General features: G+C 36.5%; 1 protein-coding gene across 4 annotated transcripts in view; it reads left to right on the top strand.

The window, feature by feature from the left end:
* The window catches only part of Itpr2 (inositol 1,4,5-trisphosphate receptor type 2), a 518,501-nt gene that overhangs the window by 382,015 nt on the left and 111,555 nt on the right, over positions 1-24,931 (top strand). For all 4 annotated transcript variants that reach the window (XM_058576367.1, XM_058576366.1, XM_046435433.2 and 1 more), the window contains 3 exons: positions 15,538-15,645; positions 20,334-20,526; positions 24,130-24,255. In XM_058576367.1, coding sequence (XP_058432350.1) covers positions 15,538-15,645; positions 20,334-20,526; positions 24,130-24,255 — 427 coding nt within the window. The remainder of the gene's footprint in view (positions 1-15,537; positions 15,646-20,333; positions 20,527-24,129; positions 24,256-24,931) is intronic.

Below are 24,931 nucleotides of genomic sequence, written 5' to 3'. Positions count from 1 at the left end.
TTTTTTGTTTTTGGTTCAGGAGAAGAGAGTATTTATGTTATGTTAATATCATACATAAAGTACTTTATGGACCTAACAATGATAATAATATTTTCATTTACAGATAATTCATGACCTCGTTACATTGTAACAAAGAAGCTTATAATGCAGTATGATAAATTGTGGTATAAAGGTATATTAAGAATTGTAATGCAAAAAAAGAGAGAGCTCATGTATAATGGCATCATTTGGCATGTACATACTTTATATAGAGAGATACGAAAAATTGTGCTGTGAATGGATAATTATGATTGTAATGCATTCCACTATTGTCATGTATGTAAGAAATAAAAAAAATAAGAAAAAAGAAACTTATAATGCAGGCAGTATCTTACTACCAATATGTTTATGTTCAGTGCCTATATCCTTAAATGCCTTATTTATTAATTAGCTATACCTTTTTTAAGGAAGGGAAATCAGTTTTGCTATGTGAACTTACCTAAATTTTATCTTTCTTCCCCTTCTTTTGTGACTTGCCCTCCCATGGTCTTTTCATTTGCAACCTGGGTCATTTAACTTCTGGATGATTAGGTAACATTTAAGAGGGTGTTGGATGTCACAGAATGAGCAAGTATCAGAATGCATCTGTTTAAACTTCTTTGTCTCTTTTCAGTTTGACTCAACTGATCTGAATCCTTACTTGGAGTTGAGATTCACCTTGCCACCTCATTTCCCTCCTTTATTAGAGTTGCCTTTGAAATGCAGAAGTTCATTTGAGCAGTAATTCTCTCCCTTTAGAAACCACTCTGTCGAACAAAAGCTGACCTTTTTTTTTAGCAGCTATTAGACAGTTAAACATAGAGAAGCAATGGCATGATATTTCTCAGTCTGGCGTGATGCAGAAATAGAAAGCTGAAGAAACCTACGGTTGAAATGCTTTCAAGCAATTCAGTTTAAAGTTCCTGAAAATTATCTCGCAGTGGTTCTTCTCAGCCCTTCATATTCCACCCCCGATTTACATCTGGCTAATTTCTGCACTTCACATTGGATTCCTGAGCAGTGGGAGAATCTTTGTAGAACTCATCATTATTAACTTCGAGCCTTTAATTAACCCACTTTAAAGTGGCTTTGTCAAGACTATGAGCAACCCAAAAGCAATTGACTCATTCCTAGAAGAGGTTTCTCATGGAGAGGATAGTAATCCAGGGCTCTTCTCTGAGCCCTGTTGGTTGGGAAATTAAGAGCATTAGGAGTATTGATCCTCCAGCAATTTTCTGAGATTATTGTAGATATTATTGTTACTTCACAGGTAGGAAAATGAGACATAAGAAGGTCAAAAAACTTGAATGCATTGCTATGAAAGGTCCGCAGTAGAACCAGAAATAATTTGTCAGTATAAATAAGCCCACTCACTACAGCAATTACTCGGAGAGCAAAGGCTCTCTAAGTTTTCCCAGTCAACCATAAAATTATTTTAATGGGTCAAAGACCCCCAAAAGATTGCTTTCTTTACCTCTTGGTGATTGCTTCAAAGAAAATACAACTAGAAAATGCAACAACTGAAAAACAGTGAAAGAATCTAAATGTTTTGGAAAAGATAAGCAAAGCCATCCTTCTTATTTAGTTTTGTAAGTAGATGTCTAGTTTATTCCAGAAATGGGAATTAAAATATTTTTCCCATTTACATAGAATATGACCACTTATTGTTTTCTAAAAATCAGTCTCTTTTGGAATGTAAAACACATATACCACTTAAATGAATTAACAAATAAGCAAACAAAACATACAAAAAATACTCTATTCCTACCGTCCATCCATCTATCCAATAAATATTAAGCAACTGTTCTGTGCTGGATATGGTTTCAGATGCATGGAGTACAGTAGTTAACAAAACAAAATCCCTATCCTTCTGAGACTTAAGTATTTGGGGTGGGCACAGGGGATTGAACTCAGGGGCACTTGACCACTGAGCCACATCCCCATACCTTTTGTATTTTATTTAGAGACAGGGTCTCACTGAGTTGCTTAGGGCCTGGCTTTTGATGAGGTTGGCCTTGAACTCACGATCCTTCTGTCTCAACTTCCCAAGCCTCTGGGGTTACAGGCTTGTGTCACCATGCCTGACCTGAGATTTATATTCGAAGTGAGGGTGACACACCAACATCAAATAAAGAGTATTTCACACCAGTGCATCACTCTTGAGAATTACTGTGCAGAAAGGTCCTTGTGATTTGTTAGTATTTCTCAGACCACATTTGAAGAACCATGAGGAAGGCGACATGGGTTGGAAGTAGCCAGCAAGCTTTTTTCTGGATGCTAAAGAAGCAGCTCGGGTAACATTATCCTCTCATCTCTGGATCTGTAGATCTGCATTTTCTAATGCATTACTTCCTATATGGAAAGAGAGAGGCCTAGAAATTTCAAAGATTTATCTTTAGTTACATCAGAAAGAAATAAGGTAGAAAAAATTTACCTCTTTCATCAATTCTACAAGTCAAAAACCAAAAGCTCCAAGTGTTTGTCATTTGTGGGGTTCCCAGAGATCACTTGCTTTCTCTTAATATCTGTCTTTTGGATAACCTCACACATGCTAGAATTGCATGTTAATGCTCTTGCTTTCTCATCTTAAAACATTTTTAAGTTTTGTGAAGAATAGCACTGCAACATTAACAAATTTGCAATATTAAAATACTGATTTCAGATAAGATGACTTACATGTATTATTTGTTTTCATGTAGTTTTATTCATTCCAAATTATTAATCTATGTTATTTTGATGATATCAGAAGGAATTAGGCATTATACTTCATTAAAATTTGCATAAAAATATAAAATTATAAGTAAGTTCTAAAGTCTAGAAGTCAGAAAAGATATGACCTGTTTTACTTGAAAACTGGAAATAAAGAATTAATTTGTCTTAAATAATTGTAGGGGGAAGACTTGGTTTACAAGACAAAAATTTGTTCATCTAGTCTTTTCATAAAAATAAACCAACTAATAAACTAACATACTTAATATATTATATATTTTATAAACTAAAATTTTAATGAGATTAAAGTAATTTTTACCATTTTAGTACAGAAGTATTTACAAACAGCAACATGAATTTGGAAATCTGTAGCTACTAGTGATCACTAGTTCTTAAAAATTAAGTGCAAAACATTTTATATGTATGGCTCAAATTTTTATTTTAAAAAGTGTGTCTTACAGTAAGATTTTCTAAATATTTGCATTTTTCTTATGTTTTAAAGGAAAAAACTCCTTTGAAAACATTGATTCTTTTATGTTTAATTTATTAAGAGAATGGTGGATTTTTCGTCCAGAATCCAAATTGCTTCTGATGATAAGATCTACTATTAGGCAGTCGGTTATTGAAGCAGATGGCTGCACCCTTAACCCCACCCCTGGAGTTTCTGATTGGGAAGGTCTGAGGTGCCTAAGGACTTGCATCTCCAACAGTTTCTAGATGATTCCTATGCAGCAGCCCCAGAGACACACTTTTATTAAAAACAGCATTAACAATCAGTAAGAAAACTACACTCTCCATCACAACACTTTGTAAGCTTTACGTCAGAAACCTATTACAAAGATAGTTTACTTACTGAAAACTGCCTTAAATTGTTTTAAAAAATGCATTGTTTCTTGAGGGTCATTGTCTTTGTCTTTTTTTTTCTCCTGCTTTGCCCTATATCATAAGCCATTTATTTCATATAATCACTAATTAATTACTGATTAGCTGAAATATAAGATAGGTATTAATGAGTAGCAGTCTAGTTCATCTGAAAAATCAGGAGTTAGTTGAAAAACATTTTTTTAAAAATTTTGTTGAATTCCTTGTTATTTTGCACATATCTTTGTCTATGTTTGGCCATTGCTATAATGGAACTAATAACTGATCCCTAATGCTCATGGTGGAATTATTTATGTATTATACTCCTTGGGTACAGGCACTAGTGTATAGAGTAATGCTGGTGTTCCAGGGTCTCTCCTCCAATTGTGCTTGGAGGAAGGGAAGGACCAGTTCCTCTGTATATCCCTAGAGGGGTGTGTGTGTGAGAGAGAGAGGGAGGCAGGGGTGGGGAGAAATGAAAAAAAAAGCAGTCTGAGATGTCTGAGGTTTCATACTTGCCTTGGGGTCTTGGCCCTTTATTCTCTTGGTCCAGGAATCATCCACAGCTTTTTTTAAAAAAAAAATATTTTTAGTCATAAATGGATATAATAACTTTATTTTATTTATTTATTCATGTATTTATTGATGTGGTGCTGAGGATCAAACCCAGTGCCTCACACATGCTAGGAAAGTGCTCTGCCACTGAGCCACAGCTGTCTTTTTCCAAAGTTTGTCAGACCAAATTTCTCAGAATGATCCTTCTCTTTCTCATCCATGGCCACCCTTTCCTCTTGTCATGCTGTCCTTGGGGCTTTCTCTTTGGATTCTCAAGAGCTTAGTTTGGAAGTCCAGAAAAATGTCATTTGTTTCTGTCCTATTCCAGTTGCAACCCCAAATCTGCTCAAGGCAATGTGGACAACTGTGTTTGACTAGAGAAAAGTACGTCTGGAAAAGGAAAAAAGGATGAGAAATACCTTTTTAAGAATGAGATTAGTTACTGTTTCCAACTAACCCCTTCCACTGTACTCTTCGGTGAAAAGTCAGGGCCTTCCTCTGCTTCTCCTATCTTGTCTTTAATATCCTTCCCTACCCTTTCTCTCCACTCTTCTTCTCCTCCTCACCTCTCTTGTGGTCTCACCTCTCTCTTTTAGGGAACTCCACATTTCCTCCTTGAGAAGGGTCCTTGCTCACTGCCCTTTTTTAACCTCAGACTTCTGCTGGATGCAACCGAGTGTTCCTGCCATCCAGGCTCTGCTGGCAAGTGGGAGAAATGTGTTCCTTTCTACCAGAAGTGCCTGAAGCTACTTTCCTTCTAAGTGACCCCCCTGCCATGTGACTGAGACCTGCTGAGACCACACAGTTCAGTCTTATGTGAGAAAGCCCTTTTCTTCTTCTTAACATGACTTTGACCCTTCTCCTAACAGACTAGTGATTCTGGCATCAACATTCTGGAAGAATCATTACTTCTTTGGGCTGTGTTCTATATAAAGGAACTCTCAGCATTGAGAGCAGCTCTGGACAGATGGTACCATTCCCAAATGGATCTTCTGTGATCCATAATTCGCTTATTAATATCAGAGAAAGGGATGGTAAAGACAATCTCATTTCATCTTGTCACAGTTAAGAGAATTCCTTTATGGTTTGTATTTGTGCTGGCTTTCTAGGGATGCCATAGCAAACCAGAACAAACTGGTAGCTCAAAACAGCAGACAGTGCCTCACCGTGCTCAAAGCTGGAAGTCCTGAATGAAGGGGTTGGCAGGCCCATGGTCTTGTGAAGGCTCAAGGGAAGGGTCTTTCTTTGTCCCTTCCCAGTTTCGTTGTTGGCTGGCTGTTCTTGGCCCCTATTGAGTTGTTTTAACGACTCCCAAGAATCACATTTGTTTTGGTAAAGGCACTAGTGTATGGAGTAATGCTGGTGTTCCAAGGCCCCCATCACTCCAGTCTCCTCTGTCGCATGACTCTGTTCCTCATGTGTCTGTCTGAGCCCATATTTTCCTCTTCTAAGGATACTAGTTAATGGGTGAGGGTTCACCCTACTCCAAAATGACCTCATCTTAATTTGATTACAGCTACAAAGACCCTATTTCCAAATAAGATCATACTCATAGATACAAGGGTTTAGGATGTGAGTGGATCTTTTGGGGTTTCTTTGGATACAGTTCCACCCATGGCAGTATTCTCCACTTAAACATTTAGTATGGCTTCAAATTCTCTTTCTGGTCCTAACTCTTCTTACCATCCTCCATGACTTGGTTCATGCAGATCCCTCTCTTTGTGCAGAAGGACATTCTCATGTGATCCTCTCCTTTCTCCTTTCTGCCTGTGGGCATTTTATTCATTCTTTAAGACCTTTCTTTATCAGGTATATGTCTACATGATTCTTTCCCTGGTGGCACCAAAACAAATGTGATTCTTAGTAATCCTGCCCCCCGCTTTCTTTTTTTTAACCTCATATTAATCACATGGCTATAATTGATTTAATTTCTCCAATTCCTGGAAATCAGTTTGTTTTAAAAGAACAAAATATATTTTATCCCTATAATACCACACTAGTCAAATTTGAGCTTTGCACATAACAGGATCACAAAATTAGATGGAAAAAGAATACCCCAGATGTTTTGAAAACAGAGGGGTTTATATACATTATATATGCAAGAATAGGTAAAACCTTAATTTATACCTTCTTCTGCTCATTTATCTCTACTTCAAATGGGAATGGTGTTCTGTTTGAAAGCATTGCACAATTATTAGCCTAAACACATAAGGCAATTATTCTAACTTCAGGCCCCAGCTCACTTTGTGATCTTTGAGCAGCAAGTTGCTGTGTCACAGTTTTACCAATTAGTAAAAGTAGAACACAGAAGTACCAAGGAATAATTATTGTTCAGTATCATTCAGAAACCATTTCTTGATATATATTTCATATGTATCTATATCAACATTAATGAACATTAAAATCCTCATGGTAAGAAGATAAATATGAAATGTTTTAATAAAGGATGTCAGCAAAAATGAAAACCTCAAATCTGTCATCTTTATTTCCCATTTTTGGATTTAAAAATGCATGATATTCTCCAAAGACTCTGTTGTAGATATATGTGTGTGTATTTGTGTATAAATGCACACACATGTGTTTTTACTCCTATTTAGTTGCATTTATATTTAACTGAATGACAGATGTATCATGATTGATAAGGAGGTGCATGATTATCTCCAACAAATAATGAAGGAATCCTTACCTCTCCTTAGCAGTATTCACCTTTGGAGGATATGTTTTTATTCTTTCACAAGGTTAACTCTCTGCCAGTGTTATCGATTCCTTCCTCACCCCCACAAATATACAGATGCACATATATATGTATAATATCTATATTCGCCTATTTATTTATTTATTTTTAGGTACTGGGGATTGAACTCAGGGGGCACTCAACCACTGAGCCACATCCCCAGCCTTATTTTGTACTTTATTTAGAGAGAAGGTCTCACTGAGTTGCTTAGCACCTCACCATTGCTGGCTTTGAACTCATGATCCTCTGCCTCAGCCTCCTGAGCCACTGGGCTTACAGGCATGCACCACTGCACTTGGCCTACCCATTTATTATATTGCAATATATATATACATATATCTGCTCACTTATTGTATTATATTTTGTTATATATTTTAATATTATTGTGTTAGCTTTCCTGACAAACTACCTGAAATGATCAACTTATAAGAAGAAAGATTTATTTTGGCCTACAGTTTTGGAGTTTCACTCTATGATCCACTGGTCCCCTTACTTTGGCCTATGGTGAGGCAGCCATTATGGTGGGGATCATGTGCCAGAATGAAGCCTGTTCACTTCATGGCTGGCACCTGAAAAGGAGGAAGAGGAAAGGGGCTGGGGTCCCAATATCCTCAAAGGCATGCTCCTCCAATGACTGAAGACCTCCCACTTGGCTTCACCTCTTAAAGAGTCTACCACCTTGCCAGCATGGTGAGCCACACCTGTAATCCCAGGCATTCTGGAGCCTGAGGCAGGAGGATCACAAGTGCAAGGCCAGCCTGGGCAACTTGGTAAGACTGTCTAAAATAAAAAATGAAAGGGCTGGATATATATCTCAGTGATAAAACTCCCCCTTGTTTTAATCCCCAGGACCAAAAAAAAAGGGATTCCACTGCTTCCCAGTAGTGTGACACATGAGAACCAAACCTTAACACAGCGGCGCATGTCCCCTTTAGGGGGACACTCACCAAAACCAGTCATTATGGTAGTTGATAAGCAATCCCAGGCCTGGTTTTCTTATCTGTGATAATAGCCTAATAAGTGTTCATTTGGGCAGAATTCTTTGGGCACTATATACTAACTATGCATGCAAAACCTAGACATCATTTCCCTCCCATATATAAAATAATTGCTACTATTTTGGCAATTATTTTCATGTGGATCACAAGTAGTTCTAGGACCCAGGGGTTTCCTACCTACGATATCATCCTTGTTAACATTCAGGGCAGCTGTGCAGGTTCAGACTCTCATAATTACTAATATTGATTGATTTTAGTTTTCTGGACCATACTATATAGTGACATCAGCTAATTCCAAGTACTGTTGTGAGCGTCTCTGTCAATAGTCAAGTTGGATGTCATAAGGCATAGCCCTTGAATATCTTCATACCTGTTTTTCAGTTTTTAATTAGGGTTTAAATTAGATTTCCTACTGAGATTTCTTACTGTGACATCTCTCCACGATGTGCCAAACAGTCCAGGAACTAACCATTTTTTTTACCTTTTTTTTCAGAACATATAGTAATAATAATACTATTTCTTCTTTGGATGCTGTGTTTGTTGTTGTTTTAATGTTATATAAAAGGGTACATGGCAGGGCATAATAACAAATGTGGCAAAAGAGTCCATCATTAAGAAAATTGATTGCCTTTGGTTGGCAGTACTGTTATTCTGTATAATACTTTTAATAGAATTGCATACAAAGGGATTTAAATTTTTTGGCAACTAATGGGCATATGTTAATTGGTCTCTGAGAAGTTGCATTTGTAGCAAATTATAAATTTGTACCAAAAATACTCTATATTGATACCATTTCATGCATTTCACAATCACTAAGGTTGGGCTGCCATATAGCTGTTGCCTAAATCACTTACAACCTACCAGAAGGGATATACGCACATCAATAATCATAAGCAAGCAAGAAAAAACATTAAAGCATTTTTCTGGGAATTATCATCTGATTTCTAATCAGATTTATTCACCTTTACTCTTTATAGAGGTAGAAACAGAATTTATTGAGCCCTTGCTTAACTTTAACACACAGATATATGTCATTAATTAGCCAGATTCAAGACGTATTTATTGAGCCTATTTTATGAACCAAGTTTTGTTTCTGGCTCTAAGAATACAGAAATGAATAAGACCAGGCCCTTTTCCTTAAGAATATCACAGCCCACTGGAGAGAAATAAAAGTGAGTAAGATAAAATATGATAAGTTTTATGATATAGGAATGTGGGGGCACCGTGTCAATGCAGAACAGAGACAAGCAAGCAGGCTGCTTGGTCAAGAATGACCCTCAGTGGCAAAGAATATAAAAGATGAACAGGTAGAAAAAAAAATGGTGGATCCACAGTTTGGCTATTGTGAATTGTGCTGCTATAAACATTGATGTGGCTGTGTCCCTGTAGTATGCGGTTTTTAAGTCCTTTGGGTATAGACTGGGGAGTGGGACAGCTGGGTCAAATGGTGGTTCCATTCCAAGTTTTCCAAGAAGTCTCCATACTGCTTTTCATATTGGCTGCACTAATTTGCAGTCCCACCAGCAATATATGAGTGTGCCTTTTTCCCCACATCCTCACCAACACTTATTGTTGTTTGTCTTCATAATAGCTGCCATTGTGACTGGAGTGAGATGATATCTTAGAGTAGTTTTGATTTGTGGTAGATGAATGGATTAAAAAATTGCCATATATACACAATGGAATATTACTCAGCAATTAAAAGAGAATAAAATCATGGCATTTGCAGGTAAATGGATGCAGTTGGAGAAGATAATGCTAAGTGAAGTTAGCCAATCAAAAAAAAAACAAAAACAAATGGCGGATATTTGATATAAGGTGACTGACTCATAGTGGGGTAGGGAGAGGGAGCATGGGAGGAATAGATGGATTCTAGATAGGGCAAAGGGGTGGGAAGGGAAGGGAGGGGGCAGGGGGTTAGCAAAAAAAAAAAAAAAGAAGAAGAAGAAGAAGAAAGAAAGAAAAGAAAATAGGATAACCCAGAAGCAGGATTTGTGGCACATAAAGGAATTTTTTTTTTTCCAACCAGGGAAGGCTCCTGGGGTCTTAGTTCTTAAGTTCACTTATTGGTGTTAAGCCTATTTCCTGTATAAAATGAAACTTCAAAATAAATTCTTAAAAAAGTCAAGAGAAGTAAAAAAAAATGAAAAAATGCTGGAATTATTTTTCTTTTTTATTGTTTTTTAAAAATTACATATTTGAAATTTTCCAAGATATGTGTAGCAAACTTATACAACCCTGAATGAAAATGTTGCTTAAGACTTTGAACATGTACAAGAAGGCCTAGAAGCTTTTTTAAAGTGCCTTTTAGAATGCTTTATATCTGCAGTAAAACAAAATAAATGTAAATTATCTCATTAAGACTGCATAAAGAAGAGAGGTTCTAAAATGTTTCTGCTAAGCAAAGTATACTAAATGTAAATTTTTTCTATGGGTTTCTTTACCATTAGTTATGGTGCATAAAATAGAATTATTTTCTTCAAACAATTTTAGTAATTTTAATATCATAAAGTAACTGTAAAGAAGTAAAAGCTTTTTAATAAATTAATGAAAAAATATTGAGGTCACTAAGTTACTTTACCTTAAGAAGCTGTCAACTAAGTTTTAAAGAGTTCTGATTTTACATTTAATTGATTAAAAATATGCATTGAGCACCTACTATGTGTAAGACACTGTTCTAAGCCTTGGAAATGTAACATTGAATGAATCAAATGAAAATCACGTCCTAACTTACATTCTTTTCTTTTTTTTTTTCTAACTTACGTTCTTGAAGGGGGAGAGTTAATGAACAGATCCATTACAAAATATACTGTCAGATGATAATGTTTTATGGGGAAAACTAAAGCAGGAAATGGATTTCAATGAAGCAGGGGAGGCAGGTGGAGGGTGGGTTGATCTTTTCAAGCTTGGTTACTGGCAAGACAATATTGAAAAGGAAACCAGAAGTAGGCAGGGGAGCAAGATATGCAGGTGTCTAAAGGAAAAGAATCCAGAACAGAATAGCAACTGCAAAGACCCTGGGTTGATAACATGCTACTTGGGTAGAAGGGACAGTTGGGAGACCAGTATGCCTGGGACTGAGTCACCAGGGGTAAGGTAGAAGAAGAGAGGTGTAGGAATGTCAGAGGGCTATTATGAGGACATGTCTCTGGCTCTCAGATAATAGTCATGTGAGGGTTCTGGGTAGGAAGAAGACATAATCTGACCAGCAGGATCAGCTCAGCTCCTGTGTTAAGACTAGTCTCAAGAGGACAAGGGTGAAGCAAGGAGACTTGTTATAAGGCTATTGCATGAATTTGACATAATTTTCCAGTGTACTTATATGAAAAAAACCTAAGTGAATCCCACCACTGTGTACATCCACAAGAATGACATCCTAATTAGAATAATATATAAATATGCATGTATAATTTTATCAAAATGAATTCTACTACCATGTATAACTAAAAAGAATCAATTTTTAAAATGGGGCGGGGGGAAAGGCTATTGTAGTATTCCAGGTGGGAGACTTGTGGATCCAAACAGCGTGGGAAGGAGATGTGAGACACAGTTAGCCATATGGGTGTACCTGCAACTCATCATTACCAATCAGTGAGCCCTCACTGTCAATAAGCTCCATTGCAAATATTCCACCTGGACTAGTTCTGCCTCACTTGTACTTCCTTCTAGTTCCCCAGTTACTACCCCTTTTAAAAACCACATTAGAAGCTACAATTCATTGATTCTATCATCTTTTTATTGTCCCTCCTGGCTTCACTTCCTCCTTCATTCAGCTTAGATTCCATAGTCCTGCTTAAATTCCTTGCATAGACTCCTAGTTCCTGTTGTCTTTTTTGATGGTGTTGACCTCAACCAGCCAAACCACAAATCTCATTAGTTACAACTTTCTGTCTCCTGCATGCCTGCACCCAGACAGCTGAATGTCACTGGAGAGAACCCTACAAACATGCTCACTGTTCTTACTGTGACCATACAGAAAGGAGACCCTTGAGGCTTCTTGACACTCCTACTATATTCCCCAAGCCCTTCTCTTTCCTTATCTGACTGCTTCATACCTTTGCTTCATTAAATATCCAGTGCCCCCTCTTTCATCCTCATTATTAGCCTCCTATTTTGCCAAGAAAATAAAAGTAACCAGAAAATGTCTCCTCTGTGTTCCCACTGTCACAGTTAGCCCCTGCTCCTGCAAATCTCTGCTGTCTCTGGGGTGCATTTTCTAAGGCAAAGCCTTCCACTTAGTGCTGGACCATTCCACACTCCCTGACAGCACTCCAGTAATTGTTCCTGTTCTCTCAAAATCAAGCCTGACATTTCCTATATTTAAAAACAAAAGCTCCCTTTTGCCCCTCTCCTTGTCTAGCTAGCCCAAAAATTAAAAGTGTTCCTGCAAGTGAACGCTTGAATCTAGGAAAACCAAATTTGGGGGGCAAAGTAGGACTGGTGAAATGATCAGTCCTGCCCAGTATCAATGAAATCCGAAATCCAGTGCAAAAATTTTTGCAGAGTTTCCAGTAAACTTGGACTATTCTGCAAGCTATTCCTTGGCTATCCCCAAAGCAGTGGTCCTCAAGAGTTTCCTGTACTCACACTCACTGGTTTTATCTCCTCTCCTCCCATTCTTACATAAACTCACTACACTTTTCTTCCCTCACCACCTGGAATTGCTGCTATCAAGCTTATCAGTTATCAAACAAAATGACACTTCCCAGGCTTCATTCCATTTGCTTATCAGCAGCATTTGATGCCCATGGTCCTGCCCTCCACCTTGAAATTCTTTCTTCACTTGGCTTCCAGAAGTTCCATTGCACTATTTTGTGTCTGCATGCCTACCCAGCTTTCTCACTCTTCTTTGACAATGGTTTTTATCTTCTTTATCTCTTTTGGATTCCATGGAGCTCTTTTCTTGGTCTAAACTCACTTTTTGATGATCTCACTGAGGTTCATGATTTTAAATGTCAGCCATACTGTGTCATCAAAAAACAAAATTATAGCAGATTTTATTTAGAAATCTTGATTAGCTTTATTTGTGATTCTAGACACAGGAAATACTTTTCCTAGACTTGGGAAGTACTTATTCTTTATAAAGTTGAATAAATGCAAAGAGATTGGTTTTATCAACAGAACAGGGGTGAGGAAAACAGGGATGAAGAACAAAAAGTGGACTGGTCATTTAAAGTTACTCTCCCTGTAACACAGGAGCAGGGAAATAGACAACAGAAAAACAACTGACTGGTTGACATGAGGTTACTTCATATTACTCAGAAAAGATTAAAATAGAACTAAAAAGCAAAAAATAAAATAAAGAGAACTTCATTGTCACACAGATTGAAATTGACCTGTTGGAGAATTTGGCTCTTACCTTTCTCTTGAATTCTTGGAAGTTCAAATGATAATTTAGTTTCAGTTTGATGCCATGGAGCTTTAGCATGACTGACTCCATGTTGAGTTTTAGGCTGGTCTCTTGGTGCCTAGCGTGGAGGCTTAGACCATGGTTTCCTATAACTGTTATCACTGACAACCCTAAATATATAATCAAGCCCTTACCTCTCCCTAGAACTTTTGACAAACCTATCCAACAGTGTGATCCATGTCACCTTTATAGGGCGACATTGAAAGTTTCTAGGTATCCAGACCCAAATCCTGACTTTCTGCCCCTAAATTTGCTTTCTTTGTATTTTCTCTTAGTAAATAACATTTCTAAACTTAATTGCTCATGTCAGTAATTTTAGAGTCAGCCTGTGATAGATTTCCAGCACCATAACAAAATATCTGATATAAATATCTTAAAAATTGGAAAGATTTATTTTGGCTTGTAGTTTCAGAAGTTTCAGTCCAAGGCCAAGTCTTGGCCTTGTTGCTCTGGATGCCTGTGGTGAGGCTGAGCATGATGGCGGAAGCCATGGTGGAGCAAAACTATTTGCATCGTAGGAAGGGGAAAGGTCCCAAGATTCCCCTCAAGGGCACACTCCCAGCAGCCCGACTTCCTCCAGGTAGGCCCCCCACTCCTAAAGGTTCTGCCACCTCCCAAGAGCACCATCAGCTGGAGACCAAGCCTTCATACAGGAGCTTTTGGGGGACATTTCAGATTTAAACCATAATATATCCTTAATTCTTCTTGTGCCCTAGATTCAGTATTTAAATAAATCATGCCAGTTTTACGTTGATGAACTGTCCACTTTTTGCCATTCGCTAATGTGCCTGAATGGTGGCAATAATTTTATCCATTGAAACTCATTTAGATTTTTCGTAATACCTATAAGTCACAACAAATTCCATGACTATGGTTTCTAATAAAATTTTATATAATTCCCATTTAGTTGAATATAAAATATAAGTGAAAATCAGGAAATTATTTTCTTGAATGATTTACAAATGTTCCTGAAAGTCAATTCTAAAATAATAATTTCAAAAATTATTTGTTCTAGAGCGGCATCAATGGAATGAATATTTAACTCACCAAATTATCACATCCAAGGAAGATACTCATTTGGTTTTATTGGTCCTAGATTATTATTTCAAATGTATCTCCATTCTGTCTAGTTAATATTTGTATGAATATCTCATAAATAATGAAGAACTTGTTTATTGCTCTATAATGTTGATAAAATACAGAATCTGGAGCCATATTGTTTGAGTTTAATACTGGCTCTACTGATTTCTAGTTATATTATTATAGAAAAGTTTCACATTTTCTATGAGTTAGTGATAATGATAGTATGTACCCCAGGATTTCTTAGTAGGATTAAGTGAGATCATATACTTAAAATGCTTAGGACACAGAAAAGACACGTGTACTATGCTAGTAGTAAAAGAATTATATAGCAGAATAGCACTAGCAATCCTTGGGGAACTTGAGGAATAGAACATTTGAAAGGTTAAAGACATTGCAAGGTCTCAGGAATTGTTCAAGACAACCATAAAAGAGACTTCTAAAGGCAATAGGTACTAATTATCTACAAAGTAAGAGAACAAGCCAGCAAATATCTTAAACGTTTAAATAAGAGAGAAAGATTACTTCTACAGCAGTAGTGAAAATCAGGAAATGATTTTCTTGAATGATTTACAGTAGTAGCTTGAAATAATTTAAGATGAGTTTTTTGTTTTTTTAAATGCCCAGTTTCAATTACAGTAAAATAGAAATCTATACCCATGAAGTGTCAATTTTGACAGACTTAAGATGATAAAGCAAAGAACTTCAGTAAAAACTACTGATGGGAAACTTTGATTAGATGCCTTAAGAGAAATCCTCTGAAATACACAGGACTACTTATGCCCACCAGGAAGCTACCCTTTATATTATTTCCACTACCCTCTGATCTATTGCACTGTTGATCAGGCAGTTTGATCTGTGAATGTAGTTTAAATTTATTACAGGGAATATTATTTACATCTGTATCATATCACTGTGGACATTTCTTTTTCCTGGCACAATCATATACTTATTGAAAACATAAATTTAATTAACAAATGTTGACAGCTGATCCTTAGTGACTTGATTATTCATGCCTTTCAAATATAGACCTACTTTCTTGAAATATAACTAGTTGCCATTTACCCCAGGACTGTGAAGTTGTATCTACAAATGGACAAAGGAATTTTGAAGTGTGAACCAGGAAAGGGGAAATGAAAATATCTCAAACCTTTATCCTTTTCCCTCTCTAGTTGGCCCGCCACAACAAACTGTTACAGCAGATGCTCAAACCGGGATCAGATCCAGATGAAGGAGATGAAGCCTTAAGATATTATGCCAACCACACCGCCCAGATCGAGGTAACCATCTACTATTTCTTGAAAGGGACCAACTGTGAAAAAAAAATGTTTACTTCCTATTTGAGACCATTTTCATATATTTTCCTAGAGCAATGAAGCAGCATTGAGTGATTTAAACTGAAAAGTATATACTAAAAGAGGATCTATAAGAAATGGAGGTGCATATCTTTCAAAGTTATCTTTTTTCTTCCTTTGCCAGAACTATATGTAAATTGTTTTCTAAAATTAATAGAGTTATTTTATTTTTGTTGTTTGATTGTAGAAACAATCCTTGCAGAGCAGTGATATTTTAGGGACAGGATAAATATTATAGAAGTCATGATTCTAGAAAATGTTACTTTTTAAAATTGTGGAAGGCTTAATGCAAAAGAGATCTCTGTGTGTCTTAGGAAAATAGAAGTGTAGAAGATATAGAAGGTACTAATAAAGTTTTCATATGACTGTTAACTTGCAAGGCTCAACAATTTCCATTTTCAGTGTGCATCAATTGACCCCTTGCCACTCCTCCCCTCAGATTAGATATTATTTAATTTTATTTAATGGCCAATGGGAGTTCAGGAGGTGTGGGTCAAAATGCATTTATCATTATATATTGGGAGACCCATATGGCTGTCATTTACTAGCTATGGTATCATTTTGATACTAGTTGGCAGAACTAATCAGGCAGAAGTGAGCAGAGTAGTTGATGCTTGTCAGTCCTAATTTTTACACTCATATGTGCATTCATTTTGGCAGATATTTTTGATTCTTTAGCAGAATGCATGATGGGCATCACTGCTCTCAGGATATATAATTACCATACCTTATTGTTTACTATTGCCAAACCTTTGGAATAATGAGCATTATTACTTTGTGTGGCAAAATGAGTTCCTTGCTCACATTTGTAAGCATTAACAGTACCACAGCTTTGGTGTCAAACTTGACCTAGAGCAGCCCAGAAGCTGGATCTGGAGCCAAAATATTGCTCACTACATCTGGTGCTTAGGAACTGGGAGTCAGGAGGCTGAAGGAATTAATACAAATAGATCATCAAGTCATGAAGGTCCTGAGGACGGTCTCAGAAACCAAAGTACCGAGCAAGGAGATTAGAAGAGATCAGGGAATAGCAGGCAGAGTGGGCAGATGACAGAGGGGTTTGTTTATACTTATGAGAGATGAGAGCTACTGTTGGAGGTGGTTTTATTGATTCCCAGCAGTGAGGAGAGAGCTATAAATTCATTCCGTTAATGTTTACTGAGCACTCACTACCAATTCACACATATGGAAGATAATTCTGTGCAGTAAGTATATAAACAAGGCTCAAGGAAATGCAGAGGAAACAGCAATTAATTGTGCCTGAAATTTTTCAGGATAGATTTCATTAAAAAGGCTGCCATCAAGAATAGATTAAAGACTGGATACAAGTTTCTCTTTACTAATGATCAGGCAGAGGACTTCAAATAGAAAAAGGGAATGAAGAAAAAATGTGAAAGAGCACAGGGAGGGGATGTTCTTACAAAAAGAGCACTCTGGTTGCTGTTTGGAGAAAGATTTAGAAAGAGAAGGCATTAGAGAAGACAGGTGAATCAGACAAGATGATATGATAATAGGAAAGGTGAGAGATGGTAGTATTGAAGATGGTTGGATTGGAGAATATATGTACATGCAAATATATATATAGATATATAGATAAATACACACACACACACACACATCTCCAAACTTTGGGTTTCAAACTATATGCACACACACATTTGCACACACGTAGGTATAGTTATATGCAGAGAAATATATAGACATCCTGACAGGGATTAATTTTGGATTGTACATTGTATCAGTCAGCTTTGGTGTTATTATAAAAAAAAGTACCTAGATAATTAACTACTAAAAAGAAAAGGTTTATTTTGTCTTATGATTTTCGAGGCTCCAGTTCATGTCTGGGTGGACCCATTGCTTTTGGGCCTGTAGCGGGTGGTACATCATGGCAGGGGCACATAGTAGAGCAAAACCACTCATCATCCAGAAAGCAAAAGAAGAAGAGGACAAGAACAACACCTTCTGTTTCTTCAAAGGCATGATTCCTTAGGTCTAAGGACCTCTTGCTAGTCCCAAACTCCCCAAAGTTTCACTACCTTGAATGGCTTTTAACACATGAACCTTTGGGTTCCAAACTATAGCGCATGTGTAAAATTAGTAAAATGGTGTGGAAAAGGATGCCCCCTGGGCTGTAGGATGAATAAACAGTTGGTGTCATGTATGGAAATCCTGGGAGAGAATGAATTCTTGCTGTTAAAAGGTAGATTATTTGTTCATTCTTAGGTAAACTGAATTTGAGGTGAGGGTGAAACACCCATGAAATTCAACATAGAAGTCCAGGTTTCAAAGGAGGGGTCTGGGTTGATGGTATAAATTCTTCACATTGACCAGTTCTCATGCTCATTCAAAAATCAGCTTAAATGACCTTCTCAGAAGGGGCTCCCCTTCTTCCTCCAGGCATTCACTAATTCCACCCCCGCCCCCAGGTTTCCACAGCAGTTTCCATAGCACTTTAGTCCTTCTGTTAGTTCAATGCAGATCACACTGGAGTATTGTTGGCTTTATGTATATTTCACTTGTTTTCAGTTTGAGACAGGGACTGGTCTCAATTATCTTTGTATTTCCAAAACTAAATATTGTATCCAGAGTGTAACTATAATAATTGATATTATTGAGGATAATAATTTATCTGTAAATTATAGACTTAATGACCCTAGGAAATAGAAAGTATCTTATGTCTATGTGTCTGTCTAGGAAGGAATTGCCCTGTAGTGATGTTGCTTCTACTTTAAATTCTTTGTGTAACAGAGATCTCAGTTCTTCTGAAGGAGATTGCTTTAATTTGGAACAACCCTAATAATCAGAAAGGTTTTTCTTAAACAAAGAATTTACATTAGCTCATTATAAAGTTTACCCTCTGTTGAGAATATTTCCTCCACTCTCAACATAGTAGCTTGGTGGTAACATTTGAAGAGCCGTCATGATTGCTAAACCTCAAGTTCTTATAGATAGGTGCTCACATTGTTTTCAACTTTGATTTCCCCAAAGCTCCTCACCTAATGACTGAATAAGCATTTGTTGAATGATTTGTGGGAAAAAAATCAACCATATTTGGCTCTTTGCAGTTAAGTTATTCCCATTTACTTCAGTAATACCTCCAGTTTGTCAGTGCCCTTTGTAAAATGTGACAACCAGAATTAAACATGACATTTCATAAAGGGACTGAATAGCTTGTCTTATAATAATCAAGATTCCATTTCTTTATTGCACCCTGAGATTTTTTTAGTATTTGACACTTTTTAATCAAGTAAACCTTTTTTAAAAATTTTTCAGATGGTTGCTTACCATACCGTATATGTCCAATTATTTTATATAATTGATTTTTAGTCTATGTGCAGGAAGTTTTATTTACCACTACTAAATTTCATCTTGTTTGCTTTATGTCAGTATTCTAGCTTGTAGTTTGATGAGACCACATATTGTTTAGGATATCTTCAATTATAAGTTTAACAGAAGAACAACTCACAGTTATTCAAACAACAAAAACATGTTATCATTTGATGGGTGGTCTGGAGGTGTAAGCACTCCTACAACTGATTCAAGCATGTAGGCTTTTCATGCTTCTGCTAGGTTTCTTCTTTCACCTTGCCTCAAGGCTGCAGAGTTTCAAGGTCCACACCTTTATACCACCCTTTATTCTAAGCAAAAAGAAAGAGGGTGCAGGGTATTAAAAAAACAAACAAAAACAAAGCTTGTGTTTTCTGTGTTTGGTTTGGGGCCATTATTATTTTGTCCCAGGTGACTCTCTGCCTTTATTAGGAAGTAACATCTTCTAGAAACCCCCACCACTACCCCCATGCCCCTAGAGATTTCTTCTTATGCCTCATTTTCCAGAGTTAGGTCATATGCCCACTCCCAAACTAGTCAATGGCAAAGGGAAATAAAATTACTCTTCTGTATTTAGACCAATCCTTATTAATTCCTAAGGACTTGAAATGAACCTTGAAGTTTAAGCTCCATAAATTCTTTGTTACATAGTAAATCCTTGTGAAAATATTCAGCCTCGTTTTTGGTCTAAAGATAAATGGTCACAAATACCAATTAGGGGTGTCCAAAATAATGACTATACATGTGTGGGCACATGCTTAAAAATGGTGTTGTGCCTACAAAAATAGGTTTTGCCATGTATAGGAGAACACTTTAATAATATGAAACACCTTTTCCTGTAGAACTGAGGATGCACTTGAATGTCACTTGTTACCCAAGAGCCCTCTCCAGGAAGAACAGACCAGGAACAAGACACAAATATGCTAAGGGCTGGGTTTGAGGCGATAGCCAGTCACCTGCTAATTAAGACAGTCTTCATTCTCTGGTGTACTTCATGAAAATAAAAATAGATGGCAAGACTTTAATGCTAACTCAGAATGAATGATTAATTTTTTCTTATTTGTAATATAGTATGCTACTATGTCAATTAATTGCTCTTATTTTATTTAAAGATAAAATGCAAAATAAAGTACAGTAAAGGACAATTTTAGGGATTTTAAGCCAGCACATTTTTTTCATACTGGATTCATAAAATATTAGTAAACAGACTTATGCTGAAAATTAAATAATAGTCTAAGACTCAGGTATGCAAAAGGCTAAAATCAAATGCAAATTATTGTTTTCAGATTGTTCGGCATGACAGGACCATGGAGCAAATCGTTTTTCCTGTCCCCAATATTTGTGAGTTCCTCACTCGTGAATCCAAGTGCCGTGTGTTCAATACAACTGAGAGGGATGAACAAGGAAGCAAAGTGAATGACTTCTTTCAGCAAACAGAAGATCTCTACAATGAGATGAAGTGGCAAAAGAAAATCAGGAGTAAGTACAAAAACCTGAGAGGGCTAGTTCTGTGCATAGCAGTAGATAAGTTGGTACTTTGGGGACACATGATGCCAATTCACTTAAATAGTTTTTAAATTTCTTTCCAATCTGATGTCACTGAAGCCACTTACAGACTTAAGAGTGTAAGCCTAGTCTACAAGTGGAGACGGTACCTGTGACTGCATTGAATGCAGAAAGGCCTGATTACACATTGCCTGTCAGTGATGATCCTATTTTTTAAATACATGTTATGAAATGCAAGGTTGCAGCTGTAAGTTTCAACCACTGGGCAGCTGCAGGTTTGAAGTCCATGAATAGGCACCACTGGCCTCTAATAGTCAGAGAACAGGGTGGGGGGATGTCAGCACCAGAGGACTCCTCATGCTCTTCTCTATTGTCCTGGGATTGAATGGACTGTCCGGTGTTTTTCTGAGAGTCATCCTTTGTTTTAACATAGGTTCCCTTTCCATATCAAATAAGCCAAACCTTTCATGACACCTGTATTCAGAGAGAGCAAGTGTTATAACTTTACAGTTAAAAATCATTCTCACTACTTATATCTCAGACCTCCAATCTATTTGGAAACACTGAGTTTTAATATTTAAAATTGTTTTAACTTTAAATAAATTTTAATTTATTTTCCCAGATAAGGGATATCATGAATTTTAACAAAAATTGGTAGGGGGAAGCTCTTGATTAGGTTTTTTGGTTTTTTTTTGTTTTGTTTTGTTTTTGCCTTTAGGAGAGGTTTCCCAGATAAGCTGGCCTCTGTTCATCCTTCTAGTTTTCTAGGAACCTTAGTGAGTATGATTTATGAACTTGAATTTAGCTTGAGAACCACATCTTTGGATATAGGATTGTGGCGTGCATTTTTAGACATCCTAGTAGCACGTATGAAAGAAGTCAAGAAAGAAATTATTCTCCCTTAGCATTTTACCACATAGAACCCTAAGGAATAAAGTGACATTTTTGAGTGTCCAAAATATATGTAAGGACTCAGTAGTTTTATTTGAGACATTTGAAAACCATGCATTTTCTCCTGACCAAAAAGCAAATTGAATAGTGAGCTGCCCTGGAGTCTGTGCTCTTTATTTACATAAATATCTTGTTATGTCTGAACAAAATCTGAAAATTATTTCCAAAGTACATTTCACTTTAAAATTTGGGAACAGCCATTTCCATCATTTGTGAACTAGGAGTCCTCATTTTTAAAAAGCAGAATATTAGTCAATAAAATGCCATGGCTAGCGATAGCTTTTTCTAGCATGAAATATTCCATCCCAAGGGAAGAAAAACAACATGTACTGAACAGAAGAATAGTTTGTAAGTAAACAGCAGGCGCTAGATGGAGATTCACAGGGTATATCTGAAAAGTTTCTAACCTTTACTTGAAAATTAATAGGCCTCCCCCACAATTAACTCCAGTATTTTAATCCTGGTGTTAAGATATTAAAAGTTAGAGAACAAAGGGTGGTGGTGCCTAGGGCAAATTGGGCTGCTAGTCAACCTTGAATGCATTAAATGTCTGTTCAGTTATTTAAAAGAGGTAGAAATGGGATGATATCAAACTAAACAGCTTCTTCGAAGCAAAGGAAATCATCAAGAGCATAAAGAGAGATTTTCTCCCTACAGAATGGGAGAAAATCTTTGCCACCTACACATAAGACATTAATTTCCAGAATATTTAAAGAACTCAAAAGCTTAACCAAAAATAAAAATAAAACCCCAAATAACCCAATCAATAAACAGGATTGCAAATTAGTGCAACCACTCTGGAAAGCAGTATGGGAGACTCCTCAAAAAACTAGGAATGGAACCACTGTTTGACCCAGTTATCCCACTCCTTGATATACATCCAAAGGAAATAAAATCAGCATACTTCAGTGACACAGCCACACTGATGTTTATAGCAGCACAATTCACATTAGCTAAGCTATGGAACCAACCTAGCTACCCATCAACAGATGAATGGATAAAGAAACTGTGGTATATATACACAATGGAATATAACTCAGCCATAAAAAATAATGACTTTATGACATTCACCAGTAAATGGATAGATGTGAAGACTATAATGCTAACTGGAAGAAGCCAATACCAAAAAACCAAAGGTCAAATGTTCTCTCTGGTATGTGGGTGCTTACCTAAAACAAGGTTGGAGGAGGGAAAGAATAGAAGTTTGGTGGATTAGACAAAGGGGAATGAAGAAAAAGGAGGAGGGATAGGAAATAGGAAAGACAGTGGAATGGATCTGACAAACTTTCCTATGGATGAATATAAATATACCACAGTGAACCTCTGAAATAAAATGCCACTTTATTCCTTATGGTTCTATGTGGTAAAATGCTAAGGGAGAATAATTTCTTTCTTTTTTTTTAGAATTTTTTAATATTTATTTTTTAGTTATTGGCAGACACAACATCTTTGTATGTGGTACTGAGGTTCGAACCTGGGCCACATGCATGCCAGGCAAGCACGCTACCGCTTGAGCATATCCCCAGCCCAATAATTTCTTTCTTGACTTCTTTCAAACGTGCTACTAGGAGAGTCTAAAAATGCATGCCACAATCCTAATTAAAATGAGATATGTTCCATGTTTGTATGAAATATCCAAATAGATTCTACTATCATGTATAACTAAAAAGAACAAATTAAAAAAGAAAGAAAGAAGTGAGTTTCAGTTAAGGTAGATGACATTCAGTAGATGTGTTTACTAATTCATTTTTGATAACAGACATGGAGTCCCATTTCTAAAAATGTTCTGCAAAGTCTCTCTCCCACTTAGAGATATTTCTTTTTGCAGAGTTCATCTTTTTCTGCTGTTTCAAACCCAACAAGTTGTTAAGTATTGTGGTTTAAAATGTAGATAGTATAAATCACTTGTTCTCAGTAAATAGTACTGTGCTGTGGCATTATGTTTCCGATTTTAGGCAACTACAGCTGTGTCATAGGAATTTTCATTATAGATGTACCTGTGCTAGGGTCTTTTGTTATTGTTGTTTTTGTTTTTTACTTTTAAGGCATGGGAATGGGACCCGTTTATCAGTGTTACCAAATTGTACAGTGATGTATACCATTTCATTAAAAGGGACCTCAGGCAGCTGCTAAGCTGCCTTCCCCCCTAATCGGTTCTGGGGATAGAGTACAGAATCTCCTTTTCTACTTATTTTTTTTTAATTGTAATTGAACTCAGGGGCACTCTACTGAGCCACATTACCAGCCCTTTTATCTTTTATTTTCAGACAAGACCTCACTAAATGTCCCATGCTGGACTTGCCATCCTCCTGCCTCAGTTTCCCAAGTAGCCCCTACACCTAGCCAGAACCACCTTTTCTGACCACCATTAGTAATTGCAAAATTACTCAGTCTTCTACTGCAGGGTAGGTGTAAACTGGCTGAAGGATAAAAAAAGGAATGAAATAGAAATCTCCCTGTGGTATTCATTATTTTCAATAAGTTAAGACATAATTGATGTTTACTTAAATATGATTTTATAGTAGTTTACAAAAATGGATTTAATGCAATATTATTTCAGTTAGACTTACCTGTTAAAATCCAGATTTATTTTCTGTTCTGACCCGTTCCACTTTCTGCTTCCAGACAACCCTGCTCTGTTCTGGTTCTCGAGACATATCTCTCTCTGGGGGAGCATTTCTTTCAACCTGGCCGTGTTCATCAATTTAGCAGTTGCTCTCTTCTACCCATTTGGGGATGATGGAGATGAAGGCAAGTGCTTGTCTCTTCAAATGATCAATGTTTTAAAATTCTAAAATTAATATACTACATAAGTTCCTTAACCATAAACAGCTCTGAAATAAGGAAAATTTAATTATTGTTAAATAAATTTTTCTGTTTTTGAAAGCATGATGCTAAGTAGAGTGTTCAGTAAACTGTGGTCAAGAGGAATATAATTTTACAAAAAAAAATCTCATATATACATGCACATATATGCAACCTATAATTTTTTGGTTTTGATTCTATAATATTATATATAATAATATAGAAAGTTGAATATTTATAATCTTGGTCTTTAAAATGCACAGTATAAGACAGAATATAATAATAGAGAATAAAGGATATTGACTATGAAATTAGTATTATTAAACTAATAATGCATGTGGTTTTATAAGGGCAAAGGTGAGATAAATACCATTTTAAGTGAAATGGGAAATAAGGTAGAAATATACTTAAGGGTTTTGAGAAATAAATTTTGTTTGAGTTTGACAGTGCACATGGGAAAATATATTACAAGTGAGGGAAACAAGTAAATACCTTTGCAGTGGGCGTGGAAAGAATGGGGGGGGGCATGAAAAAATCAGCAAGTGATAACTAGGAAATACTTTTGTATTTCAAATGATAATTATGAAGTGCTTTGTATTCACAGGATTATTGTGAAAATTTA

Source organism: Marmota monax, unplaced genomic scaffold (assembly GCF_021218885.2).
Source record: "Marmota monax isolate L192 unplaced genomic scaffold, Marmota_monax_Labrador192_F-V1.1 WCK01_AAM20220418_F8-fsc00012, whole genome shotgun sequence".
NCBI classification, from domain to species: Eukaryota; Metazoa; Chordata; class Mammalia; order Rodentia; family Sciuridae; genus Marmota; species Marmota monax.
This window is presented reverse-complemented; position numbering and strand designations above follow the sequence as displayed.